At 42.9% G+C, this 25,575-nt stretch overlaps 1 protein-coding gene across 4 annotated transcripts in view; it reads right to left on the reverse strand.

Annotated features, from left to right (window-relative positions):
- The window catches only part of RAP1GAP2 (RAP1 GTPase activating protein 2), a 218,446-nt gene that overhangs the window by 98,255 nt on the left and 94,616 nt on the right, over positions 1-25,575 (reverse strand). Inside the window, exon 1 of one of the 4 annotated variants that reach the window (XM_081346582.1) lies at positions 9,621-10,491. The exons of the other annotated variants lie outside the window; for them this stretch is intronic. Coding sequence (XP_081202708.1) covers positions 9,621-9,761 — 141 coding nt within the window. The 5' untranslated portion in view covers positions 9,762-10,491. Of the gene's footprint in view, positions 1-9,620; positions 10,492-25,575 lie in introns of those variants that run through there. 4 annotated transcript variants of the gene reach the window in all.

A 25,575-nucleotide genomic window follows, 5' to 3' on the forward strand; every position in this document is an offset into this window, starting at 1 on the left:
AGCTGGGAAGACTACCAAGTCATAGAAAGCAGTTTCATAGGAAAATGAACATGGCCATAGCATATTCTATCAAATCCAATAAAGTAAATTAAAAAAACACCACCAACTCAAAGGAAGTTATTAAGTACCCTGGAAGTAAAGTAGAAAAACAGAAGCTTGTTCCAGAAGATGGGGGAAAAATATGAGAAACTGCAGGTCGGATGTGGTACAATGCTAACCTGAAACTTTCTAAACTTTCTAAAATGAATTATGATACTGTAGCAAATGGAGCAATTTTAAAGGGTTCTGAAAATGCTGGAATATTTGATTTTGAATAGTATAACTTTGAAATTAATTTTATAGAATAACTGCATTTTTGCAGGAGAGAAAAATTATTTTCAATATTGGAGACATAAAAAGACAGACAAATATCAGAGATATTTCTGAGGACTTTGAATCAATCATGTCAGTTGTGTTGTGTGTTCTCGTCTGTTCCCAGAAGAAGATGTTACAGTAAAAAAATATTAGAACAAAACTTTTCTGACATGATTGCAGGGAATAATGTGAATAAGGATTTGCCACTGGATATATAAAAAATATGGCTGAGGATACAAAAATTAAGAAAGAAATAAAAATGTCAATTCAGTAGAATGAGTGCAATAATTTCTTCCTGCTGGACTTACAAAAGAGGCACAACAAAGTTTTGAAGATATTCCGGACAAGGGACAAATAAATGTTGAATTAAAGAGCACGACAGATTTGTGACAAAGGAAGCAATATAACGTGAGTGTCGTGGTTCCAACAGATGAAACTCTTCAAAGAACTTTGACAGTGGGTTTATTTGATCAGGCTTAACATGGGATATGTTGTTATTTTGGGCAGCTCTTTCTGACTTGCTGACAGCTGGAATGGAAAAGAGGTATACTGGATTTGCTTACGGTTAAGACTTGAGGTATAGAATGATGAATTTTATATTTGTTACTAATGTTATAATTTTTAGGCTCTTAGGAGTTTTGCTGATACTTGGTTTGGAAAAACCATTGCTTATTGGACTTGCCTATAGATACCAACCGAGTTGTAGAATGAAAGTGGGCACGGTGGCTCAGGAGTTAAAGAAGCTGAGCTTGCCAGTTGGAAAGCTGACAGCCTGCGTTTGAGACCCAAGCACCGCGTGACGGGGTGAGCTCCCAATACTTGCCCCAACTCCTACCCACTTAGCAGTTTGAAAGCATGCAAATGTGAGTAGATAAATAGCCTTGGTGGAGTAGTGGGCTAATGCCTCCTGAAGTAATACCAGCTGCCTGCAATTAGTGCAGGTTCGCATCCCACCAGGCTCAAGGTTGACTCAGCCTTCCATCCTTCTGAGGTAGGTAAAATGAGGACCCAGATTGTTGGGGGCAATTAAGCTGACTTTGTAATAATGCCGCTTAGGGGGTGTGTGAAAGCCCTAATAAGCAGGCATATACATAGAATGAAGGCTACTACTAAGCTTGTAAGCCGCCCTGAGTCTTCAGAGAAGGGCGGGATATAAATGGAATTAAAATAAAATACATAAAAATAAATAGGTTCCACTCCAGTGGGAAGGTAACAGCGTTCCATGTGCTTTGGCGTACAGCCGTGCTGGCCACATGACCACTGAAATGTCTTCAGACAATGCTGGCTCCCTTGGCTAAGAAATGGAGATGAGCACTGCCCCTAGAGTCAGACAAAACTGGGCAGGGGAAACTTTTACCTCGACCTTTATGGGATGAAGGATTATATTTCTGTTAATCAAGAGGAACATGAAGAGATAGTGAAACTGTTTGTTTTCATAATGTGGGCATCAAGTCGCTTGCTTGGGTTTCTTTTCCATTATTTTTTCCATTCTTCTTTTTATTCTATTTTTCTAGAGAGAGAGAGAGAGAAATATCAACCACCTAAGATATGCAGATGATACCACTCTAATGGCAGAAAGTGAAGAGGAACTAAAGAGCCTCTTGTTGCGGGTGAAGAAGAAGAGTGCAAAAGTTGGGTTGAAACTTAACATTAAGAAAACCAAGATCATGGCATCTGGACCTCTCAGTTCCTGGCAAATAGATGGGGAGGAAATAGAGGTAGTGACAGATTTTATTTTCCTGGGCTCCAAGATCACCGCAGATGGGGACTGCAGCCAAGAAATTAAAAGACGCTTGCTCCTGGGGAGGAAAGCAATGGCAAATCTAGACAGCACACTAAAAAGCAGAGACATCACCCTGTCAACAAAAGTGCATATAGTCAAGGCTATGGTCTTCCCAGTTGCAATTTATGGCTGTGAAAGTTGGACCATAAGAAAGGCTGAGCGCCAAAGAATTGAAGCCTTTGAACTCTGGTGCTGGAGAAGACTCCTGCGAGTCCCTTGGACTGCAAGGCGATCAAACCGGTCAGTCCTAGAGGAGATCAACCCTGACTGCTCTTTAGAAGGTCAGATCCTGAGGTTGAAACTCAAATACTTTGGCCACCTAATGAGAAGGAAGGACTCACTGGAGAAGAGCCTCATGCTGGGAAAGATTGAGGGCAAGAGAAGAAGGGCAGAGAATGAGGTGGCTGGATGGAGTCACTGAAGCAGTAGGTGTGAGCTTAAATGGACTCCAGAAGATGGTAGAGGACAGGAAGGCCTGGAGGAATGTTGTCCATGGGATCGCGATGGGTCGGACACGACACAACAACAAATTTTTCTATTTGGTTTGTATTATCTTTTTATTGAAGTTAAAACTATTAGCAAAAATGTTATTTCAACAAAAGACAATAGTGGAATTTTAGACAGTGGAAGTAGCTTGAAGTTCATCTAATCCAACTATAATTTCCTATGGATTAAGGAGACAATGGAGCTCTGTTTTTCATTTCATTTTTTCCAGCACGAGTGGAGACGCCAAACAAAAATGCAATTATAATGCCATCATGTCTCTCTGTTAAAAAAAAAAAAGCTCCAGATTTACCACTACCTGTTTTAGATCTGAAAGAAGGTTCTGGGGACAGATTAACAAGGAATACAAGAGGCTGTTGTGAAAGCCATTTGGAGAAGAAAGAGTGCATTTACACTTGTTTGTTTGTTCTTAATTTTGCATTTTTAAATGGAACTCTGACTATCATTCAAAGGCAGTCCATAGCATCAGAGCTTTTTGTCCAAACGAAAAAATCAGCAGTTGGGTCATTCTGAGGTAAATGCCAGCCCTTTTCCTACATGCAAGCGATATCACAATGCATGAAAAAGGGGGTGGGGCTTGCATTATGATGATGCAATGCCGCTTTTTGCCATCTTATGAAAGCACCTGTGAATAATTTATTTATTTATGTTTACCCCACCTTTATTATGTTTATAAGTAATTCAAAGTGGCAAACATATCCAACATTCCTTCCCCCTCCTATTTTCTACACAATAACAAGCCTGTGAGGTGAGTTGGGATGAAGTCGCCCAGCTGGCTTTTATGGGACTAGAACTCATGGTCTCCAGCTTTCTAGCCTGATGCCTTAACCACTAGACCAAACAGTCTCTTTAGCTGACCTCAGAATACAGGTAGTCCTCAACTTACGACAATTGAGCCCAACATTTTTACTGCTAAGCGAGACATTTGTTAAGTGAGTTTTACCCCATTTTACGACCTTTCTTGCCACAGTTGTTAAGAGAATCACTGCAGTTATTAAGTGAGTAACGCAGTTGTTAAGTGAATCTGGCTTCTCCATTGACTTTGCTTGTCAGAAAGTCGTACAAGGTGTGACCCCGGGACGTTGCAATTGCCATATATATGAGTCAGTTGCTAAATGTCTGAATTTTGATCACGTGACCATGGGGATGCTGCAACAGTTGTAAATGTGAAAAACAGTTATAAGTTCCTTTTTTCAGTGTAGTTGTAACTTTGAACAGTCACTAAATGAGCTGTTGTAAGTTGAGGACTACCTGTATCTCTGATGTCAGCTGAAATTTGTACTTGCCTGAATTTGAACCTGGGACTCCCCAATCTCCATCCAACATCTGGAATTCAACAGCACACTAAAGTCCATTTCCGCAATCAAAGACCAGCAGTAACAGACTTAAATGTCAAGTCTGCTACTCCTGGAAATCTGCAGCCTGACCTTCTCAGCTTTTAACTTCTTACGTTTCGGTGGAGACAAAGGTACAACTATAACCCTTATCGATAGGCAGCATTTGGTGACATTTCCAAGTTTCTGCTGCGAAAGAGAGTTTGCGACTTGCCAAAACATATGCTGAACAAAAGATGAGTTCTCAAAATTGTTCGATGTCCTTAGATTCACCTGAGGTAAAAAGGATTTCCTAACCAGTTTGTTTCTATAAGGGCGGCGTGGTGGCTCAGCGATTAAGACACTGAGCTCGTCAGCTAGAAAGCCAGCAGCCCAGGTTTGAGACCCGACACCACGCAACAGGGTGAGTTCCCAGCCTCGCCTCAGCTCCTGCCAACCTAGCAGTTCGAAAGCAGGCAAATGCAAGTAGATAAATAGGTATCACTTTGGTGGGAAGGGAACGGCGCTCCAGGGCACCATGCTGGCCATGTGAAAAAGGAAATGTCTTCTGCCCTGGCTCAATGGCCTTGAAACACAGATAAGCACCTCCCGCTACAGTCAGCTAGGGAGTAAAATCCTTTACCTTTACTTACTTCGCTGTTCCTATATTCAAACAGCATTGATGTTAATGCTGACATTGGGGAAAAAAGGACATGATTTATGACGCTAAAATGTTGGTTTCCCACACATATAAATGCACACACATCCACACATTTATATCTTCCTCTGCTATTTACACAGCAAGAAAATATTTTCCCATATGTTCTTGGGAAGCTATTAATTAAACTATTTTTCACCCACTTGGAAAACAATCCCCACCCTTGTTGCATTTTTAAATTTGTATCAGTTTACAGAACCAACATTCACGTTAAGCAAGGATTTTCTCCTTCACTTTTCCTGATCAACTGCTATCAAAAAGTTTTTAAAAAATGCTTTTTAGACTTTTTAAAAAAACAGGAGTTTTGCACAAGTAAATAAATACATTTCAATGACATTCGTGCAAGTGAAATGTGGAATCTTTGCATTGATTGATTGATTGATTGGTTGCTTGCTTGGCTTTACAGGGTTGTTCCAATCACAACTAACAGTGAATGGCCTACAACTCCTCCTCAGTATTTTAGATTATAATAAAACCAAACAAAATTGCAGTCAACAAACCAAAACAATAACAACACAACAGAAAAACCTGGAGGATGGTTGCCGTCCATTCACCTTTCCAATTAAAACTGTCAATTTAAGTCAATAAAAATCAAACATTTTCATCAGTAACCTCCTTCAACCTCACTGGATGTCAGTCTTTCAAGGTAGATAGACCGGACTAAGACTAAGAAACCAAGCCACATAAGCTAATATGTGAGATCATTCGTGGTTTTGGAGTTGGGTATCATCAGTATGCTGATGATACCCAGCTTTTCATTTCGACCCCAAACCACCCCAGTGATGCCCTCGACGTGATGTCCCGCTGCCTGGAGGCGGTTCGGGTCTGGATGGGGAGGAACAGGCTTCGACTCAACCCTGACAAGACCGAGTGGCTGTGCATACCGGCATCTCGGGATATTCAGGATATCCCATCTCTCTCTACGGGGGGGGTGAGTTATTACCCCCCGTAGATAGGGCTCGCAACTTGGGAGTCCTCCTAGATTCACAGCTTTCTCTAGAAGACCATATAGTAGCTGTGACTAGGGGGGCCCTATCTAGACCGGGATGCCTAGTACGGTCACTCACGCCCTCGTGACCTCTCGTCTGGACTACTGCAACGCTCTCTACATGGGGCTACCCTTGAAGACCACTCGGAGGCTCCAGCTGGTACAGAATGCAGCCGCGAGAGTTGTGTTGGGAGTTTCCCGACACTCCCATGTTACACCTCTGCTCCGCGAGCTGCATTGGCTTCCAGTTGTCTTCTGGGTGAGATTCAAGGTGTTGCTAATGTCCTACAAAGCCCTACATGGCATGGGTCCGGAATACCTTGGGGAGCACCTGCGGCCGGCGTCAACTTCCCTCTGCCCAGTACACTCCCACAGAGAGGGCCTCCTCAGGGTGCCACCGGTCAAAGAATGTCAACTGGTGGCCCCCAGGGGGAGGGCGTTCTCTATGGGCACGCCGGATTTATGGAACCATCTTCCGGTCGAGCTCCGGATGGCGCCTGACCTCCGCTCCTTCCGGCGCGATCTCAAAACCTACCTTTTTGAACAAGCTGGCCTGGCCTGATGGGATGGGGTTGGGTTGTATTAATCTGTTTTAATCTATTTTTAATGTGTTTTAACTTATTCATGGGCATTTGTTTAATCGTTTTTAATTTTTGTATCTTGTTTTTTAATATGTATTGCCCTGTTCACCGCCCTGAGTCCTCCGGGAGAAGGGCGGTATACAAATAAAATTAATAATAATAATAATAATAGTTCTTCTACTATAAGGTTACTATAACAGAATCTGGCAAGTCTGAATACACACACCCCTCCTCTCCTTTTACCTTTGTGGGAACAAAGGAAGGTCTTATCCGAGATGCTTTCTCAAATTATATTTCTGCCCTGGACTCCGTTTCCTTTTATCTAACCAGTGACTTGTTTGAGGCTCTTCCTCCTGTTCTTCAAGGTTATTTCTTCTGCCCATTACACCGAGTTTGTTTGAACTACAAACAAGACTGAACAAAGAAGGTGGTATTAAAATATCCCAGAGATGGTATTCCAAAAGAGGGGAGAGAGGTGGAGAAGGGGCACTTCTGCAGCCCCTTTAGATGGCCCTCCTTGAAGATATGGAGAGAGCCTGTGGCTTTTTACCTTCTTGGCTGGACAAATATTATCACAAGAAAGCAGTTCTGCAGATAGCCCAAGTCTTGAAGCATGAAGGGATTTAAAGGCAACAACCAGCACTTTGAATTGCACCTGGAAGCCAACCACTCATCAATGCATCTCCCAAAGCAGTGGTGCTTATATGGGTACAATGAGGAGCAGCCATGACTGTTTAGACTGCTGCATTCTGGATCAGCTGTAGAATGGAGAAATGTAATAAACAGCATGCAAAAAGAACCTTGGGAGACAGAAGGGAGAGCTATGGACTGGACAACTGGTGTGCAAATGTTATCTCAGCCCACAGAAGGAGGGAGGGCTTTGGAAACATTTCCTCCCTAATTTTTCAGAGAGTAAAAGGAATGGAGGGGAGAAATACTTTCAGGCTTGCAAGATTCTGTTAATTTAACCTTACAATAAAGATAGAGCTAGCAATCATGGTTGTGCTTCTCATCTGGACTAACCTCACAGGGACAACAAGAAGGATGGTCTACCTATTATCACGCTACAATTTTTTCCCCTTCCCATGAGCATCAGGTTAGTGGCAGGAATTAGAACGAATATCCCTTCTGCTTTCTGTTACCAGAACAAAGCTGGTGAGAACTACTTGAGATTGCAGAGAAGTCTCAAAAGTCTTCTGCCCCCTATCTGGGGCACCTCTTTCCCTATCAGTAGATATATAGATACCACTTTGGTAGGCTCATTAATAATAATAATAATAAGTTGGAAGGGACCTTGGAGGTCATCTAGTCCAACCCCCTGCTAAGGCAGGAAACCCTATACCATTTCAGACAAATGGCTGTCCAGTCTCGGGTATCCCGATACTCCCATGTAACACCTCTGCTCCGCGAGCTGCATTGGCTTCCGGTTGCCCTCCAGGTCAGATTCAAGGTGCTGGTGATGACATATAATGCCCTAAATGGCTTGGGTCCGGGATATCTGAGGGAACACCTGCTGCCGGCATCAAGCTCCCTTCATCCTGTGCGCTCCCACAGGGAGGGCCTTCTCAGGGTGCCACCAGTAAAAGATTGCCGGCGGGTAACACCCAGGGGGAGGGCCTTCTCAGTGGGTGCGCCTGCCCTCTGGAACCAGCTGCCCGTAGAGCTCAGGACTGCCCCTGACCTTCGTTCATTCCGCCGGGACCTGAAGACCCGGCTCTTTGAGCTTTCCGGCCAGGACTGAGAATTTTTAATTTTAATTTTATTTTAATAGGGTTTTAATTGGAGTTTAACAGGGTTTTTATACTTTATTCAAGGACTAAATTTAATTATTTTAATTGTTCTTAACTTTTGTAATTTGTATTGTTATTTTAAATACCTTGTGAACCGCCCTGAGTCCTACGGGAGAAGGGCAGTATATAAGTCCAATAAACATAAACATAAACATCCTACCCTCAGGAGTTATGGAGTCTACACCAGGGGTCTTCAAACTTGGCCCTTTTATGACTTGTGGACTTCAAATCCCAGAGTTCCTCAGCCAGGCACTCTGGCTGAGGAATTCTGGGAGTTGAAGTCCACAAGTCATAAAAGGGCCAAGTTTGAAGACCCCTGGTCTACACCATCTTCCTTGTGACAGCCCTTCAAGATTTGGAAGACTGCTATGAAGTCCACAAGACTTAAAGTTGCCAAGCTTGGAGACCCTGCTGTTGACAACTGATTTTAGCTCCAACTACAGCCTTCACTAGGAGCTGTACTATATCTAGAACTAAATGACAAAGAGGGTAAATTTAACACAAAATTTACCAATGGGAAAAAAATCTCTTTTAGGAATTCCCTAAATAGTTGCAGGCAGAAGGAATGTCAGATCTTGAGTAAGTGGCATCACCATGGAATGAAGATGCTACCAAATTCTAAATTGAGGGACAGGAAGAACAAGCTACGGCAGGAGGAGAAAGCTGACAAAGTCACAGTGCTCTCCTGAATCACTGCTTATTTCCAAAACAGAAATATCTGTCTATATCTAGAACTAAATACAATTTGGCTTTTTAGAAAGTTTCTAGTGCCAAAGCAGTCTTCATCCACAACAAACTTTTATAAGGATGCAATTTGGTAACGTACTAGTGCTTTTATTCACGGGAAGATGCAATCTACAGGGATTGAGGGAAGCTGTTGCCCTCCACATATTGACTCCATGTAAATCCTGTCTTCCCTGATCATCAGCTGGGGCTAATAAGAGCTGTAGACCAAGGATAATTAAAGGGAGATAATGGAGAAAGAATGATTCCTGTCTCAGAAAGGATGAGATAAGTAGATCCAATCAAGACGGAGAGACTTGCTCAGAGGTTCTACAACAGGGGTCTTCAAACCTGGCCCTTTTATGACTTGTGGACTTCAACTCCCAGAATTCCTCAGCCAGCGTGCCTGGCTGAGGTATTCTGGGAGTTGAAGTCCACAAGTCATAAAAGGACCAAGTTTGAAGACCCCTGTTCTACAGAGTCCTTCAACATAGGTCTAGTGGTTAAAGCACTAGACTAGAAATCAGGAGACTGTGAGTTCTAGTCCCTTCTTATGCGTGAAAGTGGCTGGGTGACCTTGGGCCAGTCACTCTCCCTCAGCCAACTCACCTCACAGGGTTGTTGTTGTGAGGAAATTAGGAGGTGGAAGGAATATTAGGTATGTTCCCACCTTGAGTTATTTATATAAATAAAAAGGGCAGGATATAAATTATTAAAAACAAAGAATTCATCTGTACTTTCCAGCACAACCTCCAGAATAATGCTTGCTTAAGAGGAAAATATTGACTATTTAGCAGAAAACCAACTAGTTTACCATAGACCTTGAGGCTGACATACTGCTCATATCTCCCTTCTCCCTTACTCACCAGAATGTTACTCAAGAGATCCATCATTTTCTGTATAAGTTGCTCCTTCCAGAAAGTTAAGAAAGAGCTACAGGCATCCAAAGCTCCTGGTTGTCTTCTGGGAGAACTTCTCTGAATCCAGAGATTGGTCTGGTCACCCATATAGTCATATAGCTTTCGACTTGTCCTCCAACCAACTTTGGTTAATGTTTTCCCTCAGTAACACATTGCAGGCTGGCAGTTTTACAGGTGGAATGGGCGTGGTGAATTCATTAGGGAGGGCACCCAAAACAGGTTGTGCAGGAAATATGGTTTTAATATTTCAGGCAAAGAAGCAAAGAGTGGTTCCTTTTTTCTTTTGGCAACTCTCCAGGTTTTGGAAGGAGATCAAAGGCATCTCATTGTATAAAAGTCATGTTAATGTGGAAAGCAAACATTCTGTAGAAATGTATGCCTACGTGTGGGACTGTGTGTTTGTGTTAAAAAAAGATGGAGGGAGTGAGCAAAAAAAGAAAAAAAAAGACCAGTCATAATTTTAATGCAAGTGTCAGAAGCAAGAGGTTATTAATTAGCAGGGTTGTCACCTGTCTCCTATTTCAAGGAGCTGTTCCTTATTTAGAATTAAAATGAAGTGTTTCTTTCCAAATGAATAAGGAATGCAATTTGTTTCCTTTTTTTTATATATCAGGAGCTATGAAGCATTAGTGAAAAAAGGCAGCTTCAATTTAACATCCCGTGAGTTTAAACTGTTGGAACATTTATCATGATTAGTCTCTGATTTTTACTCCTAATGCCACATTTGAGGACTGCCAATGCGTTTTTAACAGAGTCGACCCCAAAATCAGAGACACAATTAACCATCATGACAATGGAAGTCTCAAATTACCTTAGCTATGCCTTTATATGAATGCTGTTCCAGAAACAGAAAGGCAGGATATAAACACAGCAATTAAATACATTTAATGAAGTGTAATATATTTTAATAAAGCACTGTTCCTTGTTCTGCCATTGGCAATGTGTCATTTTATTGAAAGCTTACAAGGTGTTCCCTTTTAGTGGAACAGGTGGTAAACCTATTAATTAGAATGGGGGAACTGAAGGATAGTGCTTCAGTTTTATTCTTTGAGATGCTCGAGCAAGAATCTCAAAATAAATCTACCGATGACAAGTGGGTTTGTTTTATTTATTTTCATTCTGTTGCTTTTCTTTAGGATTAGTTTGTTCATTCCTTTTCCAGCTATAGAAGGAGCCGGTAATAGGATGTCTGCCTCAGAATGCCTGTAGACCCCCACCTCCTTTTAATGGCCAATTTGTGAAATCTTCCAATATTTTTATTTATTTATTATTATATATTAAAGAAATTTATAAAGGTAAAGGTAAAGGTTCCCCCGCACATGCGTGCTAGTCGTTTCCAACTCTAGGGGCCGGTGCTCATCTCCGTTTCAAAGCCGAAGAGCCAGCGCTTGTCCGAGGACATCTCCGTGGTCATGTGGCCAGCATGACTAGACGCCAAAGGCGCACGGAACGCTGTTACCTTCCCACCATAGTGGTCCCTATTTTTCTACTTGCATTTTTACGTGCTTTCGAACTGCTAGGTTGGCAGAAGCTGGGACGAGTAACAGGCGCTCACTCTGTTACGCGGCACTCGGGATTCGAACTGCCAAACTGCCGACCTTCTGATCAACAAGCTCAGCGTCCTAAACCACTGAGCCACCGCATCCCAAATTTATATAGCTATCCAATTCACACAGAGGTGATCTTGGGCAGCTTACAATTTTTTTTTAAAACACCCTATAATTAAAACAAAATCCATGGCAGCAACAACCAAATCAAATTGGTCACTTGATCGGCTCCATCTCCAATTGTGGTCCCCGGACCCGCTGACAAAACCCCATTTTAAGAACTTTCAGAAAAACAACAGGGTGGGGACTAACCGTACCTCAGGGGGGAAGGATGTTCCATTAAAGAAGGGCCACCACTGAGAAAGCCCTTCCCACCAGATGACAATCCCTAATTGATGGGATCTGTAACATGGTCAGGTTGACTGGGCGCATTTTGAGGTAAACATACTGCCTTTTCCCCCCATCTCTCTCTTTTTTCAATAGGCCAAATCACATAATGGCATTTTATTCACTGAAGCCATTTATATAGCCGCCCATCTTGTAACCAATTCTGGACAGCTCCCAATCAAAAGTAAAAACAACATAAAAACCATAATTAAGCTGTAAAACTAAGCCCGTTGAAAACCACAACAGCCTGGCGCCAAGTCATATAATCTCTTATCTCAGAGCTTGAGAGAAAACCAGGTCTTCAAAGATTTGCCAAAAAAGACCTGCTGGTCTTCAGCTAGGCAGAGTGTCCTATACGGCAGGGACTGCCATGGAAAAGCCACACTTCCTAACTCCCATCATATGGCAATATTTAAGGGAAGGGAGTAGAAATAGCAATAGCATTTAGGCCTATATAACCACCTCGTAGTGCTTTAGTTTACAGCATTCTCTGAGCGATTTACAGAGTCGGCATCTTGCCCACAACAAACCGGGTCCTCCTTTTAGCGACCTTGGAAGGATGGAAGGCTGAGTCAACCTTGAGCCCCATCAGGATCGAACTCCCGGCTGTCGGCAGAGTTTGCCTGCAATACTGCCTTTTAACCATGGTGCCATTCTGTCTGACTTGGTAGGATGAGTATATGTCTGCAGGGCAAGGCGGGCCCACAGATAACCTGGCCCTGTGCCATATACAGCTTTGAAGATGATGACCATTACCTTGAATTGCACCTGGAAAGAACCTGGAAGCCAGTGCATCTGGCGCAACAAAGGTGTCATGTGGGCAAACCTAGGTGCACCCATTATCATGAGTGCTGCTGCAATATGGACCAGCTGAAGTTTCTGGTTGGTCTTCAAGAACTCTGAACAGAGACCACTAACCTCTCGAGCTAAGGCTAGCTATTTCAAAACCTCTTGACCTTTTCCTGCAACAGCACCAGGGCAAGTCCTAAGTTCTAAATTTTATGAATATTGCATGTCAGAGACAGCCACAAGACATGACCTCCAGATTTTGGTATTTTTGCCCCAGCCTGATTCCCTAAATGTTTAGCTTTTAGATAAATATAAAATGTTACTCATTTATCCCATCAATCGAAAACTCACAATTTCTAAAAACCAAGTAAGGTTGTGAGAGATCTTCCTGATTTCATCTTTAGTGTCCTTCTTGGGAAAAGAACACAATGGCTCTTTTTTTAAGCAGAGAAAAAAATATACCTTCCAAACAGAATCTAAGCTCAATTCCCCCTTCTGAGATGTATTTAGCAGCCTATTCACCTATCTTCTCTAGAATTTATTTCAATTAGATGGTGTAAATTGATGCTTTAATATTGATCGTTTTTCTCAGGGGATTAAATTGCTTGATCCAAATCGATTGATCTTTTTAATTAAAAAGTTCAATACTGTCCCATTCATTGGGGAGAATCATTGATTATAGGGGAATAAAAATGTAGAAAACAATGTGTAAATGACAAAAAGAACATATGTTTCTCCAGCAAAATACTTAATTATAAATGGTATTGTACCAATTGGAATCATTTCTGAGGGAGGGACAATGACATCATATTCAGCATCTGTCAGTCAACACCTTTATAGGTCTGCACCAATCAAAAACACTTCTGGGGGAGGGATTAAGATGTGATACCACTTCCAGGGGGAAAATGCAGAAGTGACATCACTAATTACAGAAATGAAAAGCTCCATTTCTTGCCTTTCTTCTTAAGTGAATCCTTGCAGTTGTTAAGTTAGTAACGTGCCTGCTAAGTGAATCTGGCTTCCCCAGGTCGCAAAATGTGATCACATGACCCGGGGACACTGTAAATATCATAAATATGAACCAGTTGTCAATCATCCAGATTGTGATCACGTGATTATGGGGATGCTGCAACCGTCGTAAGTGTGAAAAACGGTCATGTCACTTTTTTCAGTGCCGCTGTAGCTTTGAACAATCACTAAATGAACTGTTGTAAGTCGAGGACTGCCTGTAGAGTATAATTTTCTTTCCCAGTATGCTTAAAGTATCTTTGTACCATATTATATTTAAATTAATGTAACTTTTCTATAGTCAAGAAGCTCTTCGTCAGAAATGTACTGGGTGAAATAGTGGAAAGTATTTATTGTATTATTTTTTTACTTCAGTGCTATATATATATATACGCTTGAGTGCTTGAGCAGGGGGCTGGACTAGAAGACCTCCAAGGTCCCTTCCAGCTCTATTCTATTCTACATAAATGTATATCATGTACAATATGTAAGAGTGGAGTTCTAGAGCATGCCTTTTCAACCTTTTCACCCATTGTACCACTTTTAGGATATGGCAACATCCGAGTACCACCAGTCGCCTAGCAAGGTGTCAAAAACTTGATGATAAAAAATAGGAAAAAAGTGATGAAGTACAGGTAATCTTTGACTTACAACAGTTCGCTTAGTGACTATTCGAAGTTACAGTGGCACTGAAAAAAGTGCCCCCAAGCCACAGCCCAGTAAGACACCTGCCCGCCCGCCCAGCGGTGCTCTTCCTCCTGTCCGAGGTTTTCATTGTTGTGAGCATTTCTGTTGAGGATTGCCAGCGGGAATGGGATGGTGGGGGTGCTGTTTGGTTTTTATTCCTCCCCCCCCCGTCTGCTAGGTGGTTGCAGCAGGTTTTGGTAGCTTCACATCACCCTGGGACACTGTGACCGTCATAAATATGAATCAGTTGCCAAGCATCTGAATGTAAATCACAAGACCCTGGAGATGCTGCAACATTCCAGCTGATTGGCGGTTCTTCTGGGCTCAGAAGTGCCAGGATCAGCGCCGAGCTCCAGCTGGAGCCTGGTGCTGATCCTGGCGCTTCCGCTGAGCCCTGACAGCCCTGCAGCTCCAGCCGTCTCTCGCTCAGGCTTGTGCGGTGCTGCCACCAGTTCAGCTCGTTCCCCTCCCCCGCTACCACTTTTCTAGGATGGTCGCGTACCACCTGCCAGGTGCCAATGTACCACAGGTGGTACCCGTACCACTGGTTGAAAAGCCCTGTTCTAGAGTCCATGTATTATTACACTCAATGAAATAAGTTTTTATTCTCAAGTAATACAGCCATTCAAACCCTCTTGCCTGCTGAAGACCATCAAGTCCACAGTAAAAAAAGGACATGATTACATCATTACTATAAATTGATATTCCAACGTAATGTCTGTGTTTGGCTGAGCAATTCTTTTTGTGCAATTCTTTCTGACCATAGCAGTGGTCATCTATATTAGGAGAAGTGCTATAAGATTGAAAGCCAGTAAAAGGAAGGAAGGAAGGAAGGAAGGAAGGAAGGAAGGAAGGAAGGAAGGAAGGAAGGAAGGAAGGAAGGAAGGAAGTAAGTTAGCTTTATACCTGTCACACCCATCAGATAATTGGAAATACAAGCCAGTTAACCCAACACTTCAATCAATTAAACTCTCCAGCTTTAGCAGACTCAATCAACTGCCAGACAACAATGAATGATTAAAAATAAGAACCTCTTTTATTTTCCACATAATTCTATGTTGCTTTCAATACAGACATACCTCAGGACAGTTCAGGTGGTTGATTCTTCAGATAGTCCTCACTTAACAACCGCAATTGGGAATGAAATCTTGGCCATTGAGTGAAGAAGTTGTTAACCTAGTCATCATGTGACTGCTTATTCAACGATCATAACTGTGGCAGTCCTATTTGCTGTTATTAAGCAATCGGGGGGGGTGGGGGTCATTAAATGGAAGGAGCGTAAAAGTTCTTAAAAATTCAGAGAGATATTCAGAGATGTTTTTGCCTTGAAAGTTTTCCATGTTGAAGTGTGTAGCTGCACATAGGAAATTTTTTTGTGACATTTTGTATTATGTAACTAAATGATTCATGATAATCTTTAGGTCATTAAGTGTTTTGTAAATTTGCCAAATTTCAGTTTGACGGGAGTCATGGGTCCTGGACTGTCTGTCTGTCTGTCTGTCTGTCTATTTATATAGCTGCCCATCTTATTAGTTAAAACAAAATTAATAGGTGAAAGGATATTAATAGTAATACACTTCACCAGTTCAGCCATAACCTGGGGTTCCCAGGCCTGCTGGCACAAGGAGGTCTTAAGGGACCATCAGAAGCTTAGAGGTGATGAAGCCATCCTCATTATGTTTTGGGATGCCCGTTTGAGGTACCTTGATTCAAAAATGTTGCCCTACAGGGCATAGATTGCCTAGTTAAAGTTTACAGACAAGGAAGTTTTAGGAGTACATAGAGCTCTGAACCTTGAACAGTCATTTTCTCTCAGCCAATCTACCTAACAAGGTAGATCTTCTGGGCATAAAATGAGGAGTCCCAGATGATGTTTGGAATAATCTGCTGATTGTAAGTTAAGAAGGTAGCAGGAGAGAAAGAAGAAAAGTATGTACCAATATCTTACTAAGCTAACTTTGTTCTTTTAGAACAGGGCTCTCCAAACTTTGCAACTTTTAAGACTTATGGACTTCATCTTCCAGAATTCCCCAGCCAGAATATGTTTCTGAGCTACGGACTTTTGTCAGGGGCTTGATCACACAGCCATGCGGCATCATCTTGATTTGTTTGACATCTTTGTAGACATTCCTTTTCCCCATGGAAAAGATCTTAAAATCTCTTCTTTGCAACATGACAGTAAGTTGTTAATCTCCTTTACACCAAATGATATACTGTAGTCTTATTCAGAATTGACTTGGGAGGCCAAGTCTTGTGTGTTGGGGGGAGAGAGCACGGGGGGGGGGGAGGCTCAGCTAATCTCAATGTACACATGTTGTACTTTGACAATAAAGGTTTATTATTATTATTATTCAAGTGTGAGAAGAATCAACAAAAAGCAAGGCTATTCAGCTGAAAACTAAAGTTGAGAACGTTCTTTAATAAAATCAGCTGGACTTCCAAAATTTGGCAGTCTCCTGCAAGACTTCCGAGCGGATTCAGAATACCTGGCTAGCAGTATTGTGGGCTGTAATACAGAATAAAGACTCAATAGCTGGACTTGGGTCCCTGGAGAAGAAGCGAAGGGCATGAATCCTTAAGATACCTGACTCCTTCGTCTCAATACTCAACATTTTTTTCTTGTGCCATCACTGTAGGACAACCCATCACAGGTTTTTAAGAAAAGACTAAACAGCCACTTGTCTGAAATGATATAGGATCTCCTGCTTGAGCAGCGGGCTGGACTAGAAGACCTCAGAAGTCGCTTTCAGCTTTATTCTGACACAAGTCTATCTATGTGGTCGGCATGATGGCACCTAATGAGTAGATCAATCAGTCAGCCTGCTCATAACTGTATTATTACTTGAGTTTTTCCAGGTTAGGGTTCATTCTGGGGGATAATCTATCTACGTAGACTTGATAAGCATATAATCAATAAAATCACTGAGCCGTGCAGACAAACATTTGCCTTGATCCTTCAAAACACCACAGGGTGCACATTTAAATAAATATTAATGCAAACCACTTATGAAGAACAATAAAAAGCTAAACCGCAGTTCATTCAGCGGGTTTGGCTCTCCCTTTGGAAGATCATTACAGTTTTGGTTTTCTGTCAAAAACACAATTAAAGTAAAATGCATAAATTTCAGAGACCGGGGATTCTACCTTGGGATTAATTTGGGGAGCTGTTTGTGTTCTGTTTTTAAAGCAATCTCATAATAACATGCAGAGACACTCACAACTCATTCAACATCAACTCATACAATTAAAATCTCATCAGGGAGTTTCTCGAAAAAGAAAAAAAAGGCTGCAATTGGATTGAAAGAAGAAAAGAAGAGAAAAATTCTTAGGAACTAAAAAGAAGCATCGTACTTACGGGCACATAAGCCTAGGGCAGGGGTAGGCAACCTCGGCTCTTTTATGACTCATGGACTTCAACTCCCAGAATTCCTGAGTCAGCTGACTCAGGAATTCTGGGAGTTGAAGTCCATGAGTCATAAAAGAGCCGAGGTTGCCTACCCCTGGCCTAGTGCATAATTTGAGTAAAATTATGCCAAATGTTTGTCTTCCATTTCTTGACTTCCTCACTGATGTGACAGAGACTGTCCTAACACCCCCTTTTCAAAACAAGGCCAATAGAAAAAACTTAGCATAATGAGGTGTTTCTCAACCTTAGCCTCTTTAAGATGTGTGGACTTCAACTCCCAGAATTCTCCAACCAGGAAGTAGAACGTTTTAATATTTTTTTAGATTTTTTTTTAATCCTGTGTTTATTACTTTTATAAATAATTCATGGTGGTGAACGTTCCTAATATTCCTTCCTCCTCCTATTTTTTCCACAACAACCCTGTGAGGTGAGTTGGGCTGAGAGGGAGTGACTGGCCCAAAGTCACCCAGCCAGCTTTCATGCCTAAGGCAGGACTAGAACTCACAGTCTCCTGGTGATTGGCCCAAAGTCACCCAACAAGCTTTCATACCTAAGGCGGGACTAGAACTCACAGTATCCTAGTAATTGGCCCAAAGTCACCCAACTGGCTTTCATGCCTAAAGCAAGACTAGAATTCACCATCTCCCAGTTTCTACACTGGTGCCTTAACCACTAGACCAGGGGTAGGCAACCTTGGCTCTTTTATGACTCGTGGACTTCAATTCCCAGAATTCCTGAGCCAGCATGTCTCAGCTTGGAAACCTCTCCCTTTCTCCTCAGCATGGCTAGCTCAGGAATTCTGGGAGCTGAAGTCCACAAGTCATAAAAGAGCCAAGGTTGCCTACCTCTGCCCTAGACCAACCCTGGCTAAATAAAAATATTCAGGGTCTGTAAGATTCCTGGGAGGATAAAAAGACACCATTTTGGGGGCTCTTTCCTTTTGTTCCTTTCCTTATTTCTTGTTGAGTTGAAGCTCTCTCCACCAGATGAGAGGAGAAAAGGGATCTTTCTTTAGAATGTGCATTCAATTCATCCTCCCTTTCTCAAGCTCTCAGATCAAAGAGATGCAGAGGTTACATCTGTCAAGCCCTCATTTATGAGGCTTTTACATGGACTTCCAGCTCTCTTCCTGGGGGTCGATATAAGATGACATAAAGGCAAGTCAAGTGAAAGACAGATTGGTGTAGTGATCAAAGAGACCAGGCTAGAAACCATGAGTCCTGCCTTAGACACAAAACCAGCTGGGTGACCTTGGGCCACCCCCCTCTCTTCCTCGCTCCAACACACCTTACAAAATTGTCTAACAGGGAAAACAATAAGGCAGGGCATTATGGATATAACTTCAAGTTGCACAACATATAAAGATGGAATATAAACCATTATATAATGATCATGATCATGATCATAATAAAGTTGGAAGGGACCTTGGAGGTCATCTATTCCAACCCCCTGCTCAGGCAGGAAACCCTATACTATTTCAGACAAATGGCTGTCCAGTCTCTTCTTAAAAACTTCCAGTGTTGGAGCATTCACAGCTTCTGGAGGCAGGTTGTTCCACTGGTTAGTTGTTCTAACTGTCAGGAAGTTTCTCCTTAGTTCTAGGTTGCTTCTCTCCTTGACTAGTTTCCATCCGTTGCTTCTTGTCCTGCTTTCAGGTGCTTTGGAGGATAGCTTGACTCCCTCTTCTTTGGGGCAGCCCCTGAGATATTGGAACACTGCTATCATGTCCCCCCTCATCCTTCTGTTCACTAAACTAGACCTACCCAATTCCAGCAACTGTTCCTCATAAGTTTTAGCCTCCAGACCTCTAATCATCTTTGTTGCTCTTCTCTGCACTCTTTCTAGAGTCCCAACATCTTTTTTACATCGTGGTGACCAAAACTGGATGCAGTATTCCAGGTGTGGCCTTACCAAGGCATTGTAAAGTGGTATTAATACTTCACGTGATCTTGATTCTATCTCTCTGTTAATGCAGCCTAGCACTGTGTTGGCTTTTTTGGCAGCTGCAGCACACTGCTGGCTCATATTCAAGTGATTGTCCACTAGGACTCCGAGATCCCTCTCAAAGTTACTACTATTGAGCAAGGTACCACCTATTCCCGTACATTTGGTTTTTCTTGCCTAAATGTAGAACTTTAGTCAGGGAATATAATGCATTAATCTTTCTTGGTTTTTCCTGGAAGACGTTTCGCTTCTGATCCAAGAAGCTTCTTCAGTTCTGCCCTGAAGAAGCTTATTGGATGAGAAGCGAAACGTCTTCCAGGAAAAAACAAGAAAGTCCAATCGCCTTTTGGAAAAGCACCTTTGGGGATGACCGTGATCTGGATGATGGAGAATCTCCATCGACATAATAAGGAACTAAGCTAGAAGTTTCTGGTGCTGGGAAAGGTGGAAGGAAATGTTATGTATGGGTTTAAAGAAGCACCTTTAAGCAGCGGCATAGCCAATACCAGCAGGTGGCGCTGTACCGAAACTGCTGTGGCTGGGATCAGCTTTCAGCAGGAAACGGAGGTTTAAACTGATTGGTTGGGTGTGTACCTGGCCAGGTATATAAAGGGTACAGGTAACCCCTATTCCCCAGCACACTCTCCCACCAATAAAGTGCTGCTATGCTGAACTCATCTGCCTGGCGTCCTTCCTGCGTTCCTGAACCCACTACACAAAATAGGAAAGAAGAAGAGAATGACCAGCGGCAAGATGGATGAACTGTGATAGTGGTGATGGATGCCGCATTGGGAGACGTGAAGGTTTAGGGACAGGTTGTCACGCAGAAAATCTATCTGCTTGCTAAGAGCCGACAATGTCCTGATGGCACGTAATCAGAAGGCTAGGAACCAGGAAGCTGTGAGTTTGTCCTGCCTTAGGCACAAAGCCAGCTGGGTGACCTTGGGCATGTCCCTTTCTCTCAGCCCTAGGAAGAAGACAAGGGCAAACCACTTCCACAAAAGTTGTCAAGAAAGCAGCAGGGACCTCTCCCTGGAGTTGTCAGAAGTCACCTTGAGGGTCAAACAGAAATAAAGGCTTAACTGATGCAGATATGATGGAGGGGGGGGAGAGAGAGATGCTGCCAGGGCACATCTGGTCCATGGTTACGTGTGAGTGCAGGAAGCCTATGTGGAAGGTGTTTGCTTGCACTCCTTGACCGCAACTCATTGAAATGCATTATTTCCATGGAAGGGATGCCATCTCTTTGACAGGAAAAGGAAGGGCGGGGGGGGAAGCCTTTCCTACACTCTCTAGGTGGCGTCTGGTTTGATAACCCTCAATTACAAGCCCTTTTGCTTGGTTTCTTCCACATGCCGAAATGGTCACAACCCCCTCCCCGTCTTTCTTTCTTGCAAGCAGGCGTTTCCAAACTCTGGTGAATTCCCTATAAGAGAGTTTAGCTTCAGTTTTGTCATTGTTTCTATACTGCTGATTTTGGGAGCCTGGGGAAGAGAGGTTTTCATTATCTAAGCAAAAAAAAGCATTCTCACATATAATACTAAGAAGAGTTACGTGCAAAAAAGAAAAAAAATGTGAAGGTAGGGAAGGAGAGGGGAGGGAAAACCCTAATCTCCTCCCTTCCTCCCTCCCTCTCTCCCTCCCTCCCTCCCTCCCTTCCTTCCTTCCTTCCTCCGTCCCTTCCTTCCTTCCTTCCTTTCTTTTTCTTTCTTTCTTTCTTTCTTTCTTTCTTTCTTTCTTTCTTTCTTTCTTTCTTTCTTTCTTTCTTTCTTTCTTTCTTTCTTTCTTTCTTTCTTTCTTTCTTTCTTTCTTTCTTTCTTTCTTTCTTTCTTTCTTTCTTTCTTTCTTTCTTTCTTTCTTTTAATTTGTATGCCTGCCATCTCGCAATCCAAAGTGACTTTGGGCAGCTTCAGAAAAGCATAAATATATAGATAGTCCTCGATTTATGACCGTTCATTTAGTCACAGTTCAAAGTTACAACGGCACTGAAAAAAAGGGACTTATGTCCATTTCTCACACTGCGGCATCCGGATGATCACATGATCACAAATCGCCTGCTTGACGACTGGCACACCTTCATGACGGTCGCAGTGTCCCGGCGCCCTGTGATCATCCCCTTTTGTGACCTTCTGACAAGCAATCAGTGGGGAAGCCAGAATCACTTACAAACCATGTTACTAACTTAACAACTGCAGTATTTCATTTAACAACGATGGCAAAAAAGATTGCCGCATGAGGGAAAATTAACTTAACAAGTGTCTCACTTAGCAACAGACGTTTTGGACTCAATCGTGGCCGCAAGTCGAGGACTACCTATAATTCTTAACAAACTCCGTCTCTGGAGAATCAGGAAGAGCCAAGCTGTGTACTGTGTACTGCTGTGCATGTTCTGTGTACTGTCACTGTGTTCCACTAGATCATTTCTATCTGTAAAAGGTAAAGGTAAAGGTTCCCCTGCACATGCGTGCTAGTCGTTTCCAACTCTAGGGGCCGGTGCTCATCTCCGTTTCAAAGCCGAAGAGCCAGCGCTTGTCCGCAGACGTCTCCGTGGTCATGTGGCCGGCATGACTGGATACCAAAGGCTCACGGAACGTTGTTACCTTCCCACCGTAGTGGTCCCTATTTTTCTACTTGCATTTTTACATGCTTTCGAACTGCTAGGTTGGCAGAAGCTGGGACGACTAACAGGCGCTCACTCTGTTACGCGGCACTCGGGATTCGACCTGCCAAACTGCCGACCATCTGATCAACAAGCCCAGCGTCCTAACCCACTGAGCCACACCCAGAACAAGCATCAGCAAGAGAACAGGAGGCTGGGACAAGCTAGCTAAGGAGAAGACCATGCCATTCTCTCACTGCCCTGGCTGTTTATATTTTAAGCCCTATTTGGCCATCACCGCCACCTTCCCTAACCCCACCATCCCCAAAAGCAGCTTCTCCTCAGCAGCTGTGAAGAACGAGGGTTGGTTCCATCCAGTTCTCTTCAAATGCCACAAACAAAGAACAGCCTGTCTTGCTTTTCTGGGTCTCAGCGCTACTGCAATCATCAAATCATTTCCTTTTTAAAAATAAATAAATAAACAAACAAAAAGGTTTGAAGTCTTCCAGACTTTTCATGAGAGCAATGGGGTGCTGGTGCCCTTTGCTTTCTTTCCACTCAGAATCATTTAAGGCCAGACCACTTTGACCAGTGAGAGCTATTTTGGTTAATGAAATGGCCAGGTCAGTGGAGCAGAAAAGTCCAATCAGGCATTAGATGAGCTCTAAGGAGTCTTGCAGCTCTAACACACACACACACACACACACACACACACACACACACTCGTATTAACTCATACACACCGCCCTTTAAAAAAAAGGTAAAGGAATCCCTGTGGATTTCACTCCGCTAGTCGTTGCCGACTATAGGGGGCAGGGCTGATCTCTGTTTCTAGGCCATTGAGCCAAACGTCCGAAGACATTTCCACAGTCACGTGGCCAGCATGACGTCACAGAGCGTTGTTACCTTCCCACCAAAGTGGTACCTATTTATCTACTCGCTTTTGCATGCTTTCAAACTGCTTGGTTAGCAGGAGCTGGAGCAAAGACGGGAGCTCGGCCCATCACATGCCACTTGGGTTTCGAATCTGGGCTATGAGGTTCACCACCCTTTAATATTAAAAAAGAGAAATTTGGGGGTCTTTATACTGGTAAAATAGGTTGTTTGTTTTTTTGTTTGTTTGTTTATTTGATAACCTGCCTTTATTTTATTTTTTTACAACTGACTCAAGGAAGCGAACATATCTTCCTATTTTCCCCACCACAACAACTCTGTGAGGTGAGTTGGGCTGAGAGAGAGTGACTGGCCCAAGGTCACCCAGCTGGCTGTCATGGCCAAGGCAGGGCTAGAATTCACAGTCTCCTGCTTTCTAGCCTAAAAGGATTTTGCAAAGTATTGACAGTAGTAGTATTGTAGTTTGTAGTTCAGGGTTGAACTGAGGAGTCCTTGGTGCTCTCTGAGCTTGCAGATGTTTCATTACCAAACTAGGTAACATCATCAGCACAGTAGCACTGAGGATGTTGCCTGGTTTGGTAATGAAATGTCTGCTGGGAAAGAGAGGACCAAGGACCCCATTTTGCAAAGCGTTAATCTATTGCACAGAGAGCTCTTCTCTGCCTTGACCAGAAAGAGAAGTCCACCTTACAAGACAGTGGGGTACATGGTGTCCCTTGATTTCAAAACATCCTCAGTATTCTCATTCTGGTTTTCCAAGGTTGCATCTTGAATTTCTGAGGTTTATCTCCAGAGATTCCAGAGACAAAGTATAGAGATATCTGGAAAAAAGCCATTATCATCTGATTAATGTGATTAATTTTGCTCTTAGTTTTCCCGCTTAATGAACTACAGCCCTCATCTCTGGAGAAACGAAGATGCTCAGTGTGAGTCAAGCATTGCTGTTCAGCTTGCCAAAAGCCCTTGGCTGCATTTGCACAACAGACGTTTGAAAGATTGCGGAGAGCTTGAGAAAAGAAGGGAAGATAATACAAACAAGCAAGAGATAGAAAGCAAATTAATGGACATAAACGACACCTTAACCTGGTTTAAGTTAAATCTAGGAAGAAGCACTGCGAATACCGCATCTTAATGAATTCACTATAAATCAGTGTTTTTCAGACTTGGCAACTTTTAGGAGCCCTGGTGGCACAGTGGCTAGAATGCAGTATTGCAGGTTAACTCTGCCCACAGCCTGAAGTTCAATCCTGATGGGCCTCAAGGTTAACTCACCCTTCCATCCTTCCGAGGTCAGTAAAATGAGGAGCCAGATTATTGGGGGCAATATGCTGACATTGTAAAGCGCTAGGGGGGCAGTATACACAATAAATCTAAATGCTATTGCTATTGCTATTTTTAAGATGTGTGGACTTTTTTTTCTTTTCACAACCCTGTAATCCTTTGCTTTGTGAAGGGGTTGGGGAGATTGTACATTTTCCGGCTGGATGCCCTTCCTGATGCCTATGCGGCGGTTCACAGCAGATATTTTCTCTTTGCACACTGACAGAGAAATATTTGTCGCTGCCTAGGATTGAACTCTCAACGTTCCGAGTGGGAGGCGAGACTCTTCACCTCTAGGGCACCATGCCGCTCAGAATGCCCAGAGTTCCCCAGGCAGCTTTTCCAGTCCCAAAATGAGAAAAATAGTTTCCCATTTCTTCTTAGCTTCTTTCACCCTTCCAATTACTCACTTGTATCAGCTAGGCTAAGAAATAGCCAGGTAAGTAATCCTAATATTTGAGCAGGGATTTGAACTGATATTTTTGGCATCTCACCCGCTCATGTCAACCAAGAGGTGTGACCAGCCAATGAAGCCTCTGTATATATAGATCAGTAACCTTATCTGTGAAATGAGAATATTAGCAAACCGTCCCATCCAATATACACAGCGAGGTGATAAGGAAAAAAAATGTCTTAGGATGTTGGCTCTGAATCCAACCTCGTAAGAAAAACAGCTTATTGTTGAAAATCCAGGGCAAAAATCACCTGCAGATGCCCCTGTGTGAGTGGAAAATGGGTCAGCCGTGGAGATCTTATAGAAATTCCTCCTGCAGGTATGAAAAGAGGATCTAGAACCTCTATTGACCTTGCTGAATAGGCTGAGTTTCCACCCTTTTTTTTTCTTTTCCATTGCTGCTCAACGATATGTGTAGTCCTCGACTTACGACCACAACTGAGCCCAAAATTCCTGTTGCTAAGCCAGACAGTTGTTGAGCGAGTTTTGCCCCACTTTATGATCCTTCTTGCCACAGTTGTTAAGTGAAATACTGCATTTATTAATAGCACTTAGATTTATAATACCGCTTCACAGTCCTTTACAGCCTTCCCTAAGCGGTTTACAGAGTCAGCATCTTGCCCCCAGCAGTCTGGGTCCTCATTTTACCGACCTCAGAAGGATGGAAGGCTGAGACAACCTTGAGCTAGTGAGAATCGAACTGCCAAAATGCTGGCAACCGGCAGTCAGCAGAAGGAGGCTGCAGTACTGCATTCTAACCACTGCGCTACCGTGGCTCTTTTATTGTAGCAATAGCTACAATAGCAATAGCACTTATAAGTGCTTTACAGCCCTCTCTAAGCGGTTTACAGAGTCAGCATCTTGCT

This window comes from Vipera berus (assembly GCF_964194415.1).
Source record: "Vipera berus genome assembly, chromosome: 1".
NCBI classification, from domain to species: domain Eukaryota; kingdom Metazoa; phylum Chordata; class Lepidosauria; order Squamata; family Viperidae; genus Vipera; species Vipera berus.